At 38.1% G+C, this 19258-nt stretch overlaps 1 protein-coding gene across 3 annotated transcripts in view; it reads right to left on the bottom strand.

Annotated features, from left to right (window-relative positions):
• Positions 1-19258, bottom strand: part of Slc30a7 (solute carrier family 30 member 7) — a 68339-nt gene that overhangs the window by 6631 nt on the left and 42450 nt on the right. For 2 of the 3 annotated variants that reach the window (XM_020182037.2, XM_020182035.2), the window contains exons 9-10: positions 11688-11778; positions 6499-6648 (exon numbers count right to left, since the gene is read on the bottom strand). In XM_020182037.2, the coding sequence (XP_020037626.1) occupies positions 6499-6648; positions 11688-11778 (241 nt within the window). The remainder of the gene's footprint in view (positions 1-6498; positions 6649-11687; positions 11779-19258) is intronic. The other variant, XR_002213518.2, reaches the window with a different exon arrangement.

Raw genomic sequence — 19258 nt, forward strand, 5'->3', positions numbered from 1 at the left:
GAGGTGAGAGAGGGAAAGAGAAGGTTAAGAGAATGAAATGTACTGAAACAGTGAGTCTATAATATGAAGGTAATATAATGTAATGCCTTATAAGCTGTTGAATAGGGGACCACAGTGATAAAGAGTGACTAATGGGGGTGGGTGAGTCTGGTTAAAGCATGATGTATGCAGGTCTGAAATGCCAAGGTGATACTCCCTTGGACTATCAATATATACTTTAAAAAAATGAAGGACAGGAAGGTAAAGCAGGTTTTTTCCAGAGGTGAGTGCCACTGGGAGGGGGGAGGGCATAAGGAGAGGGTGAATGAGGGTGAAAATGGTGGATGTATTTTGTACCCATATATGAAAACTGAAGAATGAAACCTGTTGAAACAGTTCTAAGAAGGTGGAGAGAAGATGAGGGAGAACTAGAGGGGATGAATCTAAGATACATTGTAAGCACATATGTAAAGCTCCCTGTAGAACTGTTGTATTTATACACTGATAAAAAGACTTGCTCTTGGGCTGGGGCTCAATTAGCAGAGGGTCTCACAGCTATGGCAAGTAAAAAGAATAGTGCTTGCTCCACCTTGCCCTTGTTTCTCCTACGTTATCCATTCCCCCTCTCAACTAGATCGTTTCTATTAGCATACAACACACTGTAATTTCTTCCACCTTAAAAAAAAATCCTTATTAAATACATCCCTGGTGTAGTCCCAACCTCTACTTTTCTGGATATGAAATTTCTGCAAAAGATGCTGTCATATATGCTATGATTCCTGTTCTCTTCCCACAACTTCCCTAGAACTGTCAAGGTCACCTCCAAGTTTAATGCCAGCATTTAATTCTCGTCCTCATCTTAACCTGTCAGCAATAATACAGATGATCACTAACCTCCGACTATACTTTTTACTCTGGTGGCCTCCAGAGAATAGACACTGGTTGCCCCTTTACCTCACTTGCCAGTCTTTCTCAGTCTGCTTTGCTGGTCCTTCCCTCTATCAGTAAACATTAAACACTGAAATCCCTAAGGCTCATCCCTCAGAACCATTCTTCTGCACTTGTTCCCTAAATGATCCCCTCTCATATCCAGACTTTTAAGTATAATCTATACATGTGCTCCTATGTCCTAACTTTATGTTTCGAGACTGGACTTTGACCTACTTGACAGCTCTACTTGGTTATCTAACAGCATCATAACATCACCAACTGAACTTTCTTCCCCTCAAACCTGTTGACCCTGTGGGCTTCTACAGATCAGTTCCACCTTCAGTACTGCTCCACTTAAACGGTTTTCTTTTCCTCACACTCAGCATGCAAGCCATTTGCAAAACCTACTGGCCTCACTTCCAAAATAATGCAAACCCAGAATCTGGCCACCTTACATTGTTCCCCATTGCTATCACCTTGGCTCTAGTCACTATCATCTCTTTCCTAGCTTTTGTTAATGGCCACTTGCCTGGTTTGCATAATTCTGTCTTTGCCTTCCATTGGTCTATTCCCAGCTGAGCAACTAGAATGATGCCACTCCACCACTCAAACCCTCCAACTGCTTACACTTCCTTCTTCCTTACAGGCTCAGAGTCCTTATGATGGCCTCCAAAGCCCTAAATAATCTGGCCCAATTTCCTGTGTGATCTTACTGTTTAATCCTCCTCTCTTTGTCCACTCTGCCTTGGCACACTGGCCCTTCTGCTTGGAACTCTGTTCATCAAGATATCTACAAGACATACTCTCATCACATCCAGGCCAGTGAGGCCAATCCTGACCATCCTATACAAAATGCCTTTACTTCACTAATCCTTGCCCTCCCAGAGTTTATATTCTCCTGGGGTCTGGAGAGGGAAGGGAGATGAGGAAATACAGAACATCAGATGACAATGCTATGGAGAACAAAGCAAGCTTGGAGCAAGAGGAGTTAAGTAACCCCCACCCCCAAGTTTGTCTTACTCTCCTTACCCAAGACATGTGCCACCTGGTGGCATATAAAACTGGCTATCATCGTTCTCCCACTATAACACAATCTCTCCAAGAGAAAGAATTCCTTCTTTTTTCATTCCTACCTCCCAGAGCCTTAATAGCACCTGCCACAGCAAGTGACCAACAAATAGTTGTTGAACGAACTAAATTTCTCTTAATCACTTTCCACCAATCAAAATCAAATCAGTCAGAAATAAGCTTTCTTGGCAGTACCTTAGAATTTCTGAAAGGTACAGAGCAAGGTGAAAATCTCTTAACCACTACCTCTTTACAGTAATTTCTGGGCTCCTCAAAATGCTGCTTTCTAGCATTGCTTTTACTGTGGCATTCGGGTAGCGGGGCTCCACACAACACTAATGGCGGTCCGAGTAGTCAGGATCTGCTCTAATGGAATAAAAAAAGCTGGACAGAGGCCTAGAGGCCTGCCAGCACAGAAAACGTTAAGGAAAAAAATCCTTCCTGAGGCAATTATTTCAAAATTTTGTTAATCAAACTGAAGAAAATACATTGCTAGTAACTTCTTGGTAGAAAAAAAGGACAAAACTTAGCATTTGTATGATCTTTAACTACAAATTAAAACCAAATCTGTTTTCTAGTTTTAAAAGTGTCAATAAGTAGCATATATTCAGCCAATATTTGACAGATATGTAATGAATCCTTGCTACGTATCAATTACCACTGTAAGGGTCATGTGTGAACACATGAAAGGGTTTTGTATAGTATAAAAGCTACTATAAATCATTGTGAATATTATAATTGTGTGACTTAATCTAGATGGCTCCTGAAGTAAATGTACTTAGGAACTATTTTGAAAAAGTCTTACATGTGTAATTTTAAAACAACTACTACCAAAATAAATTGCTTAATATCTTCTCTTCTGACAAAATTCTTGGTGAAAGTAAAATGGGTAAAGTAAGTTGTGCTCCTTTTTTCACCCCTCCCATTTTCCTTACTCCAAGCCTTAACTCCTTGAAGCTGCTAATAAGAAGTAAGTAGCCCAAGGCAATAAAAAGAAAGAAGAAAAACAAAGAGGCCAGATAAATGATCTTTGCATAATTATGAGTTAATTACTCAAGCTGATATCAGTCCCCTGAGGGGCTACAGCCTTCCACAAAAGCTCAGTAAAATTGAAAAAAATCATCTTTGCTTCATCAGTCTGCCCCAACGAGACCGCTTCAGTTCTGAGCTTCCCAAACGGGAAGCTCTTTCAATTTCCTTCAAAGTAGAGACAAAAGTAGAATTTCCAAAGTCACCTCCACCCGAATGCAAACTAGGTTTTAGGTACCTTATGCACGCCACAAAGACCTGAAACATTCTAGCAGTCTACACTTTTTAAATGCGAAAGGCAATTAGTTACTTTGAACATTTTTACATTCCTAAATGTTGACCTGGATGCAGACACTTAGAGTATTTTCAACAGATACTCATTGTTGAATAAAGAACAAAAAAGAAGTTTAAAAGTGAGAAAAATAAACAGGAATATGACTGTAGAAAATTATTGTTTTATTTGTATTCTCTGCCACTCAAAAAGCCACAGAAACTTTTCACTTTAGTTTTTGACTCAACATATATATAATATTAATCTTTATGCCTTTAAAATGGAGCCTTGAAAAACTCCCTTACTCTTCCATATGAGTAAAACATTATAGTTAGAAAAAGAGTTAGTGAATGTGACTAAAGTATAAATCAAAACAATAATACAGCAAAGTGCGGTGGTACACAACTGTAATCCCAGCACTTGGGAGGTGGAGGCTGTAGGATAGTGAATTCTAGCCAGCTTGGACTACACGGCAAGACCTTGTCTAAAAAACACCAAGGGGTGGGGGCATAGGTCAATGGTGCTTGCTTAGCATGTACAAGACCCTGGTTTCAATTCTTAGCACCATAAAAACAAATAAATAAATAAATAAAAATAACATGGATGTGGCTTTCTTGTGAGGACAGATTAGTGCTAGGCGGCTCTTAATAGATGGAGCTGTTGCTGCCACTGGTCTTATTGTTGTTGCTATCTCCTCTATTATTAACTCACTAATGAGCATTTAAAACACATGGATTAATTAAACACAACCAACCTAGGAACACAGTGACCTCACATCTGTGGCTGTTTACTCCAGCCCTGAGGTGGCTGAGTTCTGGTGGAGTTCAAATACAAAGACTGAGAGGATGACTAAAGGAAAGTTTGCAGGGCAGGCAAGAGAAACCACCATTTACTAAAGCCTGACTAAGGCCCCTTATGAAAACACAGCAATCCACCTGGAAAAGGGGAGACACCATCTGCTCCCGGTGCACCCTCAAGCAGAGAGCAGGGCGGCAAGGCCACTAGACAGAAAGCGGAAGGGATTATTAGCACAGGAGGCGGTGGAGGTGGAGAGTCTGGAATTTCAGGAGCTCTCATTTGGGCTCCTTCCTGGGCATCAGTGTTAACTTCTATTTTGAGGACAGGGAACAGAGCTCAGGAAGCTACAGCAGGAGCAGGGGTGGTGACTTAACGTGACTTAACAGGCCTAGTGAGAAAGGCCTCTAGAGGGTTGGAGGAGAGGTGGGAAGTTCTCAAGGAGGAAGGATGGCTGAGGCTTGGCTACCCTCTGTGCTGTATGGAACTGAGGAGGATAAAGAGTCTTCTCAACAAACATTTCCAATAAAAAGTATATGAAAATGTCAAGATTTTACTTACAGTTGTGAAGTATGTCATTAAAAACTGATAAAAGGATATTGACCAGATTAAAACAAAAACATAAAATGTTAAATTGCCTTCTAATCCACTATCCCACTTTCTTTTAACACAAAAGATAATCTTTCCATTTTACCAATTCCCAACTGATAACTTTTTAAAAAAAAATTAGTCTAAATGAATAGGAGAGAAGAGTATGTTTTTCTATATGAAAAGAACACCTTACAGTTTAAACTGGACTGTCATTTAACTAATGATGTCAAAGGGATCCAAGTGCTGAAGTGACTTCTGGCAGTTCACTACCTTGCTCTATGTTCAGCCACAACAAGGTGAATTTTTCAGCTAGATTTAAAAAGACAATACCTAATATACACTGCTCCCAAATTATCACAAAGCTAGACTTTTATATAGTCTTTTATATTAGTCTTTTTAGCTTAAAGTTATCCTCATCTAAGTTTTAACAAGAATATTTTAACTACATACTATAGCTTAAATTATGATTATTAGTTTTAAGAAAGATATATATACATGTAATAAACATAAAGGTATAAGTTGTTAGTGCAAAAAATCTTTCTTTTGAAACTAAGACTTTCAAATTGTTCTAAAGGAAATGTATCTAAGCCAGATGTGGTGGTGCATGCCTATAATCCCAGTACTCCAGAGGCAGAGGCTGCAGAAGGATCTTGAGTTCAAGGTCAGTCCAGGCAAAATATGAGAGACCCTATCTCAAAAAGAATACAAGCAAGAGGGCTGGGGGTGTCGCTCAAGTGCACTTGCCTAGCATGCACCAAGCTTTAGGTTTTCAATCCCTATCACCACAAAAACACAAACAAACAAAAAAGATCACTTTGTGTCACTTTTGATAAGTAAAATGTATGAATAATAAGATGTACTTAAAAAAATGTAATTTTGAAGATCTTTAACTTTCATGAAATTAAATGAAAAGGCTATGTATGGCAAGCCCTGATATTATAAAGACATGTGTTACTAGGATATATGCAGAAAAGGAAAATAAATTTAAAATTTTCAGTTTTGAATATGTGAGAAGTAAAAAAGCAGTCATAAAATAACTTTAGTATCATTAACTATATTAAATACAGAATATTAGTGGCGGAGGTCCCCTTCTCTCCCCAGGGGAAAAAATGAGTTGAACTATATTCATTGCAAGCTTCAAAAAGACCCTGGTATCTTCAAGGAATGAAATAAAATTGTCATGACCTTAGCTGATAAAAAGGCTTAAAATGTTTTTCAGGGCTCAAAATATTCAAAGTCCAAAAGCAGTTTCCAAAACCAAAGAAGCAGCTGAGTAAACTTTCCAGCTCAGCCATTTTTAAAAGCCACAATTTCTACAGTTACCAGAAGACCCTGTCCCTTTACCTACTTCGGTTACAGCTTCAGCAGTTCTGAACACAGGCAGCTGCTGCTTGCATGCTTCTTAACTATTTTCAGAGGGGAAACTGTGTCTAGGGAAGCTCACGCTGTGAGGATGGACATGCATACTCTAAGCAGAAGAGAATTCAAGGTTGAGAAAAGCAAGATTTGGAAGGGCAGCGAATGGACAGCTTCCTGCTTGCCTCGTTCTTCTTTTGCCCCTGAAACATGGAATCACGACAAGGATCCAGACATACTGTGCAGGTCTTGTTTGATTCATGTGAAAGTCACAATGATGCAGACTTACCTACAGTCTATTAAGAAAGAGACATACCTGTGAAAATTCTAGACTAAGTAAGTGCTGCCAGCATACTGCTGTGTAGTAAATCGTGATTGCATCGAATCCTTATTATAAGGTAACAGAGTTAAATATTTTTAAAACTAGTAAATACGATCGATTTTAAGACCCTTAAAAGAGGTTAGTAGCAAACTCAGACCTGAGTAAAAATGTTGTGTGTCTGGCTTAAAATCCACCGGGCATCGGCATCAGGTGCTACTAGTACTTTCAAGGTCCCAACATAAACGTCAGAGCATAAGGTCCAGAAGTGCTGCTCCTGCAAACTGTAGACTCCTTGTAACTGCTGCACCTGAAAGACAAGGCGGTGTTAACATTGGAAACAAATGAAATCCCCCACATCCACACTGAGATTATATGAGCATATCAGTAAGTATGGACCCTACCCTTTGTTTTAAAAAGGGAGGAATGACAAATACCCAAGGAGTATACACGGTGTGTCATGTGAAACCATAACAGGTGTTTCAGAAATAAAATGAACACATATCGAAATCTATCAGGTACAACTGAGAGTACCTAGAGGGGTATTTATAGTTTCAAATATATTGATCAGATGACTGAGCATGGTGGTTCACAACTGTAATCCCAGCTCCTTGGAAGGTAGAGAAGGGCAGATCACAGTTTGAGGCTAGCTGAGGAAAAAGTTAACAAGACTCCATCTCAAGCAATAAAAGCTGGGTGTGGTGGTGCTTGTCATCCCAGTTCTTAGAGAGTTATAAATCACACTGTGGACCAGGCTGGCCCAGGCATGAATGTGAGACCCTATTCGAAAAATAACTAAAACACAAAAATGCTGGGTGTGGCTCAAGTGGTAGAGCACCTGGCTAGCAAGCACAAGCCGTGAGTTCAAACTTCAGTACTGCCAATAAAATAAAATACATGGATCAAAGAACAAGTACAAATAAAGGTGAAATAATGAGCTCACACACACACACACACACCAAGCCCAAGGAAATAAGGGAGGAAGGGCAGAGATCAATGACATAGAGATTTAGAAAATAATAGAATTCATAATACAATGTTTCTTTTGAAGAAAAAAAAGAAACAAAAATCATTCTCTGATAAGATTAATAAGCTAGATGAATATTTTATTTTTCTTTTTTTCTTAGTATGTATTAATTATACAAAGGGGTTTCATTGTGATATTTGCACGCAAGCATATAACGTACTTTGGTCAAATTCATCCCTCTTTTGTGTCATTTTTAGAACAATTTTAATAAGTTTTACACAAATATTTCTTAATGGGTACATGCTGGACAGGACAGCTCTTTACTGTGTGCAACTGCAGAAAACCACAGGTCCTTGGCGTCCTAGGCTTCAGGGGCCATCACCGACACTCAGGCCCCCATCATGACAACACAAAGGAGAGCTCTGGGTTAGGGATGTCTCCCATGCACCCTGGGGGACACAGCCCTACAGCCACTGGCCACAAAGACTTTGGATAAAGATATAATAGAAGACAATATAGTAATTAAACAAAATCTGAAACAGGGAAAAACCTACAAACAAAACCAATCAAAAAACCTAAGTGGGAACCCCACAAGTGCTATGGCCCTGAGTACTGAATACATCACCACAGGAACACACAAACCATCACACACAGAACGAAAACAGCTCTCAACAAGACCTCAGGTGCTATCGACCTAGTCCAAACCTAGTCCAGTTTCTCTCGAGCCTCGATTGCCACAATAGCTTCTTACTGGTCTCTCTAATTCTAGCCTAGCGCCTCTTCCATCTGCTATCAAACAGCCCAAGCAAGATTCCATTACTCTAGCTCAAACTGCCACACTCTTCTGTTCAAAATCCTCCAATGGCTTCCCACATTCCTCTGAGACTTCCGTGGGCCATGTCACTCTGTTCACCTCATTTCTTTCTCCTCCTCATCTTTTTCTCCCTTCCTTTTCATCAGCTTCTCCAGAACTTTCTCCATTGTTTCTTTCTAAAGTCTCGCCCCCTGTCTCAGAGTACTTGCTATTCCCTCTGTCTGAAGAGCAACTTCCTAGATTATGAGATCTGCTTTGGGTCATAAACCCTTCTCTTGTGGTTTAGCATAATAATATACAGCATTTATTCACTCATTTATATTCCAGTCTGAGCATTCCTAATTCAAAAATCCAAAGTTGATGTGTCACATTCAAAACTCAGGTGTACTAAAACATTTTATAAAATATTCTGAGTGTGGTGGTACACACCTGTAATCCCAGCTCTTGAGAGGGAGAGGCAGGAGGAATGAGTTTGAGGCCAGCCTAGGCTACTTAATTAGACTTTGTTTCAAAAAATTTTTTTAAAAATAGGTAGTATAAATCACCTTTCAGGACATGTGTACAGTTATACAATGAATTTCATGGTTAAACTGTGATTCCATTCCCAAGTCATCTTATTATATACATGCAAATATTATAAAATTAAAAAAATATGAAATCCAAAACACTTCTCTTCCTAAGCATTCTAGATAAAGGATCTTCAGACTACTTGCACTTTTTTTTTTGTAGTAATGGGGTTTGAATTCAGGACCTCACACTTGTTAGATGGGCACTCTACCACTTAAGCCACTGCGCCAGCCCTTCAGATCTCAGATTGTATTTGTACTGTTCTCTGCAGGAGTTTACTGCCTTCCTCCTCCAGCAGAACCTAAGCTCAATAAGGTCCAGGGCTTGTTTTTGTATTGCATTTTCAGTACCAAAACATCATCTGGCCCAAGTAAGTCCCCAGTAAACACTCATACACATACACAAATAAAAACACAACTTGAAAACCTACACACAATGGAAAAAACTCTATAAATTCAGTAAATGTAAGAAAAAAATATAAAAGTGTTACCATCATTAAAGTTGAATTAGTAGCACAGCTCTCTTTCAAAAAAGTCCTAGACCCAGAGAAAAAATTTTCAAGGAGACAGTCACTTAGTTTTTCCAGAAAACAGAAGAGAGCTGCTACCTTGTATTAGAAAGAAGGAACCTTGATCCCCAAACCCAACAGAAAATAAATCACAAGCTAATTTCTCTTATGAATGAAAAAGCTAAATCCAACAATGTGTTAAAAAAATAACATACCATGACTAACATGAGTTTATCTCAAGGGAAAAAATGGTTTAACATCACAAGCTACTAATGCTGTTCTTCAATTAATGAAGTAGAAAAAAAATCACACAATCAAATCAATAAATATTAGAATTATAGTAGTAAAAGTTCAAAAACTATTTTTGATTCAGGAAAAGAAAACAATTAGCAGGATACTTCTTTTATAGAGGTCATCTACCAAAAATGTACAAAATATTTAGGCTAAAACTTGAAGAGAAGTCCCTTAAAGATCAGGGAAAAGATGAACAGGGCGGCGTCTTTGTGAGATTCAGGAGGTAAACTAAGGGCGGAGGTCAGAAGGTGAAAGCAAAGCTCAGTGTGAAAGACCTTTATGGCAGCTGAGTTGGTGCAACAGTTTAAAAAGAAAAGGCAGGGATGTAGCTTCACTGTAAAGCACACACTCAGCATGAACTTGGCCCTGGGTTCCATCCTTAGCACCACCAACCCCCTAAAAAAAAAAGGAAAGAAAGAAGGAAAAAAAAAGAAGAAGAAATGACTACTCTGTGAAGAATTGACTACCTATCTCTGGGAAATGTCACAAAATTGTACCACCAACTAGACATTATAGTGGAAATTCTCCAACAGGCAGGAAGAAGTCTGGACCAAATGAATAGCAGATCCTTTTCAATTCTGAGATCCTGACACTGTGTCCTTACCTAGACTCATTCTTCCCTTTAAAACTACTTAAAGGCTTGTCTATAGCCACTGTCTCCACTTCCCCAATTCATTTTCTCCTTACTCCTCTCAGTCACGCTCTCCTCCAACAAAGCAATGAAACTGTTCTTTATGGAGATGAGTAATGATGTCCAGGCCAGGTAAGAATCGCTTCTCTGTTCCTATCTCACAAAACACCCAGCACAGTTGACTACTTTCTCCTTCAGCTCTGTGACACTACACTCTTGTGATTATCCAGCTCCCTTACTGACTGCTCTGTTTCCTAGCTCTTCCACCTGTGTACTCCAGGCCAGGAAGTGAAAGCAGAATAGAACAGAATTCTATCCTTTCCTAGAGTAATCTCAGCAATCTTGGTTCTGTAGATACTATTCATACACTGATAACTTAAACTTTCTAGTCCTATTCTGTCCCCCAAACTCCAGATTTGCAACTTAATTAACATTTCCCCTAGAAGAATAATAGGCAGTCCAGTTTTAACATATCCCAAATACAGCTCTTGATTTGGAAGAATTTTCCATCCTCAAACATGTACCAACCTATTGTCACTCAACAAGCAGTATTACCATTAACCAATCTGTAAGTCAATATCTTTTTCCCTTCATGAAGACAATCCACCTCCAAAAATGCATCCCAAATGTACAGTGATTGCCACCTTCATTGCTATGACTTAAACTAAGCCACCATTGTTCTCCTTAAGATGACAATACTTCATAACTGCTTTTCATTGCTTTCATTCTCCCTAGAATTTTTTCTCTGCATAGAGAGAACAGTCTTTTAGAAAACCTAAGACTGATGACCCTCCCAGGGCTCAAAAGCTTCCCACTGAATTGGAGCCAAGTTTGAGCCTCTGGGTCTCACCAAACTCCTATATGATGCATCCCCTGCATTCTCTCTGGCCATTCAAGCCACTTTTCCCTTTATGTATTATGCTTCAGCCACACTGGTCCTTTCTGCTATTCCTCAAGCACACTAAATTAGTTCCAACCATAGCACTTTCCCATTAGTGGTTTTTCTTTGCCTGGAACATTGTTCTCCAGGATGTGTATATGGCTGGCTCCTTTTTGTCATCAATTTCAGATTTCTTGAATATAACTTCCTTAATGAGTCTATGTGGCCATCCATGCTTACCACATCACCTCATTTTATTTCTTCTACAGGAATTATCACTAATATTTTCTTACTTATCAACTCACTATTTAGTATTTATGCTTGCCCACTAGACTCTAAGTGCCACAGAAACAATCAGTGTCTGCCTTGTTTACACTACATCCCCAGTATCTTATAAAAGTATCTGGTACATTCTGGGAGATAAAAAGATACTGAATACATAACTATCTCATCTGCCACTCATATTCTGTATTTCTCAATCATGACAGTCTTTGCTACATTTTCTTTAGTGAAGCTCAATATTTTCCAAAGATTTTCTTCTGGTTTACATAAATGGAATTCATGGTCAGCATTCAATCTTGGAAGAAAGACTAAATTATACACACACATTACACATATACTAAAGCTGAAAACCCTAACAGCTTGGAAACAACATGAAATCCAACGGTTGGGACGCTCTGGAACTCACCCTCTGATAGCACTGAGGCAGAGTGTTTTCCAACACAGGAGGCGTCCTCTGCATTAGTATTCCAACAGACTCTCTTAAAAGAGGAATAACACTAAAGAAAAGATAACACACTTATTAAAGCCACATTATGACAGCCCCATTCTACAAAACAGTAGTAATGTACTTCCCTACAACAGAAAGACCAGGATTTATCAGAGTAATCTGCCAGTCATTTTTCCAAGTTTCTCATGTGATCAATAACTTATTATCAAAAGTAAAAGAGCTAGGGAAAATATATAGATGTATGAAAGACTAAGCATAAAACTGAGTACTGACTGAGTCATCTAAGTATCTAAGCACAGTATGAGTTCAACCTTCTTTGGCAATCATAGCCTATCAGGCCCACTGGCCATTAATATTTATCAAATTTTTACATGTATTTATCTGAATAATTTAATAAGAAAATACAAAAACTTCACATATCAGCTCGTTAGTCCAGTATTTCTCAAACCTGGTTATTTAGCAGCCATATTTTATCATTTAAAAAAATACAGAAGGCTGGTTATACCTACAGATGTAGTACACTCAGCAACATGAAGGATGGGGCCCAAAAGTCTGTGTTGATGTATTTGGTTTTCAACCAGTACTTGAAACCACTGCTTTAGGCTATTTGGATTATGGCTTAATGGTGAGGATGACTCTAATGCAATGACTTTCTGTCCTACACTGAATTCACCTTAGAATCTTGTTTTCATTTCTGACATGTTGAATGGGAATCTTTAAGGGAAAGTCCAGGCCCCTGTGTATATATCAAAGTTCTCTGGGTAATTCCAATGAATCGCACTGGTAAAGCTGCTCTACTGCTTACACTACACTGCCAGGGTAGGGAAGGGGGAATGGGTGACACAGAAATAGTTTTACCACCCTGGATAGCTTAAGCCAGTGCTCCCTTTTAAGCCTCTACAATCTAAAAATGTCCAAAACAATCCTCTCTTGATGACAGCTGTAGGAGGTAGAGCATGCAGGAACGTCTGTCTTTTCAGGGAAGAGAAGTTGAACTGCACCTTAAGGATGAGTGGTATTTCTGACAGATGAGAAGGAAAGAGGAAATACCAATGACCAAAAGGAACAGAGACAATGCTCGTCCTGCACATTATCATCTTCACAGGAGGCCTAGGAAAGTGCTGCTCACAGAGTAGGTCCGTGGTCATTGTCAGTTGAATGAATGAGAGATACACAAATATCATGTATTTTAGAATCTGGATTAAAGAAAGGAAAAGGAAAGAGGAGTTTGTTTCCATATCTGAAGTGTAGGTTTTGTGTCATTTGTTATGTAACCATAGACAACTAAACAACCATTCATTACAGAACTATATGAATAATCAATATAAAACAAGCACCTACCCAATGCCTCCCACTAAAACTGTGTCAGAGCTCCCCACTTCCTAATGGAGTAAGCCTAAGTCCTCTAACTAGTGTATTTGTTCTGTCTGTCCTCCCTGCTCCCATCAACCCTGCTTCACATTTGAAGCCATCCAAACACAAACGTACTTGTGCTTCACCTCCTGCTGTTTCTTATTTTCATATTTGCATAATGTTGCAAATCTCTGCCTAGAGTTTCCCTAACAGCCATTCAGTCTGGCCGCTATTATTTCTTTAAAATCTCAAGTGCATATTTCCTGATCCCAAACTGCCCTCCAGACTCTAAGATCTGCCCTTTCTGTGCTCCTATTAAAAAAAAAAAAATGATGCCAGCTGCTGGCCATGTTGGTGCACACTGTAATCTTAGCACTAAGGAGGCTGAGGCAGGAGAATCAGTGTGAGGCCAGCCTGTGCTACACAGCAAGACCCTGTCTCAAAAACAAAGTTTCCTTCTCCCTCTACACTGAAAACCACCTTAAGGTATGCATTATATCTTCTGTGTGTGTTTATGTGTCCCCAGCATCTCAGCTAGTACAGCATATAAATGTGTATGGCACAGAATTCATAGCTGATTCCATTAAACATTTAATTCATAGATTTTAAAGGTACATATAAGGCAAAGGGTCAATATTATACCTTATAGAATAAACGGAATTATTAGCAGCTAGAAAATGTTAGGAAAAGCAAAGACAGTAAGGGCAGAATAAGTAAAGTATCTGGAAAAACAGGAAAGGCATTTCTACCAGAAAATACTGCCACAATCAAGGATGAGAAATGCCAACAGAAAAAGGCTGCTAGATTAAATGACAAAATACTGCTTGAGGCCTTCCACAGTATGATTTCAGGAGGACTAAAGCCTGGTTGGAGAAGGTTAGAGAAAAAAGATGAGAGAAAAGCAGTCAGAAGTGGAGTTATGGCTTTTGACAGTGAAGAACTGGCCACTCATTACTCATCCATCTGAAATGAAAAGTGCTATCTGTTTCTATGTATTGTACTATTATTAAATAAGGTGAAAACTCCTGGGCAAAAAAAAAAAAAGCAAAGAAAAACATAAGGTCCAATTCACCCATTATGACATTTTTTTTCCTTTCTTCTCTCCATCCTCATTTCTCAGGAAAAGAAAAGTCACAGAATGCTTTTACATACCGAACTTTTTTATTTGCCTTTGTTCCTTACTGTACTTCTCAGAAAATGAGGCACAAGAATGGTTTTCCTTAAATTACTATTTGAGATTAAGAAAAAGCTTTTCTTCTATGTGCCTTGAAAACTTAGGTGCTTTGATAATTCCCCCCAATCTTATCCCAGGGAACTGCTAATCATTCATAGACATCTGAAGTATAAATCACACTCACCTGCAATCCTGACATGGGTTCTAACTCTGCCAGGAGATAACTGGCATTATTCACTAATAGCTTTGGGCAAGTCATATAACCTTCCATACCATCATTTTCCTTATCTATGAAATGAGGTGTAAGTATCCCGACAATTTCTCTCATTTTAATAAATTTCTCATTCAGTGTGAAAAAGTGGTCAAATTATAAGGAATACTGAAAGAAAGAATATATTCAGAAATTAAAAAATATATAAATTATCTCTAAGGAAAAAAGCAATCTCACCAAATGAGACAATAAGGTATACTCAGCAAACCAATTTACTCCATCACTAATTAGGTAATCTAGCAAATGAAATTTATTAAGCAATCAGTACAAAGCAAGCAATTATTAAGCACCTACCATAGGCTTGGCACCAAAGTTTCTAGAACTAGACAGAAGCTTACTCTAGAGTTGGGTAGCTGCAGCTTGATATGACTGTAGCCATCTAGACTCATAAGCACAAGTAGTGCCCCTGAGTGGTCCTGGCTGGGTTTCCCTATATAGTTTCCCAGAAAACAGTAAGTAGATAAAATCATTAGTCACATGTGGGACTTTTCAGTTGAACACTGGCTCCAGGGATGCTCTCAACTCTTCAATATTATCTTCAGATAAACCAGGTACATTCCAGCCAGTAATAAAATCACTTTTTTCCTAACCCATAAATATGCCCCTTTCTAACCCAAATTACAGGGATCCAACTGGTCTTGCTGCCACTCAGGACCACACGTCCGTCAATAAGTCTACCTTCCTCTCTTCAGTCTCAGCTAGTGATCGAGAAAGCTATAACAACAGATCTTCTAACTCAAGTTCAGTTTTAGAAGTTTAAGTCAACAGTGTTCATTACATGCCTGCCATGTGTCAATCGTGTGCTAGAACAGGAAATAAAAAGATAAAAATATCCAACACTGCTTCAAAGAATTTATAACTTAAAAAAATGTCTAGCAAGAGGACACTGGAAATCAGACCACAGACACTGAGTTAGGACCCTTCATTTAGAAGCATGGATGGACTCAAAACAACTGTAGATCATAACTTATCCATTTTCACTTTACATGAACTTTTGGTGAAAGTTTTCTTTATTGGTATATTGATAGCATACTTTTACATGTTCCTTGAAAAATAAGAAAAGGGAGAGTCTTTACTCCCATTTCCTGTGCAGCAAGCAGGCAATGTTTTTTCCCTTTTATCTTTCTCCACTTTGCCCTACTCTACCCTGTTATACTCAAATAAATCCTTGTTAAAACTTCAAAAAAAAAAATAAAGGGGGAAAAAAGGAACAGAAGAAGACATGCACTCAACTACAGGAGAAGGACAGGGAGATTACTTAAGCAATTCATGTGAAATAGCTTTTTGCAAACAACTTTTAAAATAGTCATTGTTTAGAATATTCGAGTTTAATCTTAAATCCCCCCCAACACCCTAAAATATAATAAGGGGTACCAAGTCAAATCTGTAATACTCCTTGAGATCAGCCTGCAAATATTAAGAGCATTTCCTGAGAAAGTGTTACAGTCTCTTACTAAGTCACTCAGAGCAGCCATCACAATGTATTCAAATTTTATCTCAGACTTTAATGCATATATACCATGAGTACTGTCTGCCAACGTTACTCTCCTTGCTACCACCCTGGTAGAAAAGAATCTAGTACTTCACCTTTTCTCCTAAACTTTACTTTCAACAAGGCTCATAGTTTGAGGATTCTAGAATTAGCAGAGATGCTATGTGATTACGGATAACATCTCATCAAAGTTAAATGAAGATTTAGAGACCACTCATGAATAATACTCAATTCAAGAACTATACAGTAGGCACTGGAAATATGCTAATAGATATTACATGTGGTACTGAAGACCAGGGGAAGGCAGGTCATCTGGAGTCATGCTGAAGTCTCAGAAAAGTCTGCTTGTCTCAATAGTACATGACTGGCTCATTCTACAGATGCACAGTTTTGTTTTAAGTGGCTAAACGAACAACCTTCTGTCAAATGTAACTGGATCCTTAACTATCCTGGACCTCAACTGTCTAGGGAAAGGCCTACAACTTTATTTTTCTTTCCAAACATGGTAACAATCTTCAGTCTTCTTTCACTATTCATAAAATACTTGAATACTGCATTTTTTTAAATTTAAGGGTAAATTCTTATCTCTATTGAATTGGCTATCTTGTGAAATATGGAATGGATGCGTCCTTAGGTAAAATTGAAATAAAATGTTCACATTCAACATCAGCAAGCCCTTCACCAAAGTGGATGGCCATGTCACACTAATCTTCTCCAACAGCCACTTTAAAATATGTAAGAACGTCGGCTCTAAGAGCTACACAGGTAATGAAACTGTGGTAGAGAGAGGTGCTTGCTCAGTCATAGTATGATGCGTAAGCTAGAGCTAAGATCAACTTCTATAATAATTGCAAAGATCACAAAAATGTACCGAAACTCTAGCTTTGCCTTTTAAAAGTGTGTTTAGCTCAGGAGCTTGTGTCCATATTTTTCTGATTAACTATTGCAATGGGAAATTATAAAACAGATTTTAGCATAGATCTATTTAGCCATAATGAAAGGATATGTAGAAAAAGACAAGCTTAGCAAATTCCTGACTGAGCTAAGATTTAGAGCAGCATCCAAATACAAAAAGCATTTGGAAACAATTAGAGAGGTTCACTTCTGGTTGGCTAACTCCATTCTAACTCTCACAATGAAACACTATTTTCCTATCATATATATGAAAACAGATGAGTCATTAGATATGAGTTTATTAATAAAACAAGGCAATGAATTTATTTTTCAAAAGGTAAATGCAAATTAAATTTATAATCATAGAATAATAGTTACTCTGAAAACTTTAACCTTAAACTATAAGAGACAAAATAACAGTTATTGCTCTTTACTGATAGTAACTTTGCAAATGAAGAAAGTATGTTACAAACTTTCTTTAGAAGTAGCTTTAAGACAAAGATCCTCACCATATTTCAACAGCAATAAAAAATATCTAGCAGTAATTATAAATAAGGCAAACAAAAGAAAGGCATATACATTATGAAAATTTGTGAGTTTAACTAGTGATAATTATGCTTAAATAAAAAATTCCAGTTAAAACTATTACTAAGATCTGAGACTAAATATCCAGCTATAATAATTAAAACATGATTACTAATTCAACTTTGTAAATGGCTTATGAGTTAAGGCCTCCTGCACATTATACAAGGTTCTTATAATCTACAAATATAGAAGTAAAAAAACCGTGCTTGCTGAAATAACATAAATTTCAAGGTCTAGTATATGACATATACTCAAAGCCTTCTAGTGCACAAAAAAAAAACCCAAAGAAAACTGCTTTCTAATTGTGCTACAATCTACATTTAACTTAAATGTACAGTTACACTGGCACAAATACAGTTTGTCCACAGTGATGGACAAATCCTAGAACTGCATAAGCCTGGTAAAGAACAGATAATCCAAAATCGTAGCAACTAGGAATGTGGTTCACTTATGGTCAAAATCAATGTATACTTACAAAATATCTACTTTACTCAATAATGAGGACCATAGGCTTCCCTAAAGCACTCCTCAAACCTCAAACTAAAGTCATTAAAAGGTGCCCTTCCCTAAAGCTTCTGGAACATAGTTATAACACCTAATGCATCTGGTCTTTGGAACAAAACTATCAGTTTACAATGTCGAACGAGTAAACAGTAACGTTTTTGTTTAGATAGCACTTAATAGCTTTTAAAGTGATTCCCTAAAATTTTTCTAATTTGATTCTCACAACGGCCTCAAGTAACCTTAAGAAAACATTGGAATCATGTCTGATGGAGGCAGGATCATAAGAGATCATTTAGATCAACCCTCTCATGTTACCGATGAGAAACGGCCTCAGCAAGGTCAAGACAACTTGGTCTCTGATGTACCGGTAAGAAGCAGATTGGTGAGTCAAGGCGAAAACTCCTCACACACTGCAGTCCTGCATCACCGTTTAGTCAGCAAGGGCTGAGGTCGTGCTGTACCCACTTTACTGCCAGTGCCCAGCGCAGCGTTTGGAACATAAGCACTTAACACACGCCTGCTGAATACAGTATCTATTTAAAATGTTCAAATGCTAATGGAAAATTACTGGAATATAGAAGACCCCTCATTTACCTGACTTTTCAAAGTAATAGCTCAACAGCAAAAACAGTCAAGAGCCCCCAACTGTTTTCCTCCTAAAAAAGAATCTCTAGTGAATGGTAGGCAGAGCACTCATCCTGTATTCACATCTAGCTGAGAAAGAGTTAGACTTAGGCAGGAGCAACCTACATTCTCAAATCTTGACGTGCTATTTACTGTCTTACTAAAAGCTCCCTCCCTCTTTTTCATGAATAACTAATAACTACACCAGCAATATCTGTTAAAAAAAAAAAAAAACTTCTTAATGGACTCAATGAAGTAAGAGGGAAAAAATTCCACTATATATATATATATATAAAATATACATAACTTCATAAAATGAAGACACAGGAATAAATTCCTGGTAAGTGTATTAAATATGGTAACATTTGTATTAAAAACATGAGACCCTGAGAACCTCCCCATTACCTCTGTAACCAAAGGAAAGCAGTGGCTCCTCTGTGTGTGTGTGTGTGTGCGTGTGTGTGATAATAAGTAAATTCAAGTACATTGGATGGTGTGTTTCCCAGCAGCAGTTTTTTGGGAAGGCAGATGGGCAAGCAAGCAACTATCACTTTACTTTCTAAGTGGCAAGTGCTGTTGAAGACTTTATACCCATAAACCCATTTATTTTCCACACAACAAATCATCAGGTA

This window comes from Castor canadensis, chromosome 12 (assembly GCF_047511655.1).
Source record: "Castor canadensis chromosome 12, mCasCan1.hap1v2, whole genome shotgun sequence".
NCBI lineage: Eukaryota > Metazoa > Chordata > Mammalia > Rodentia > Castoridae > Castor > Castor canadensis.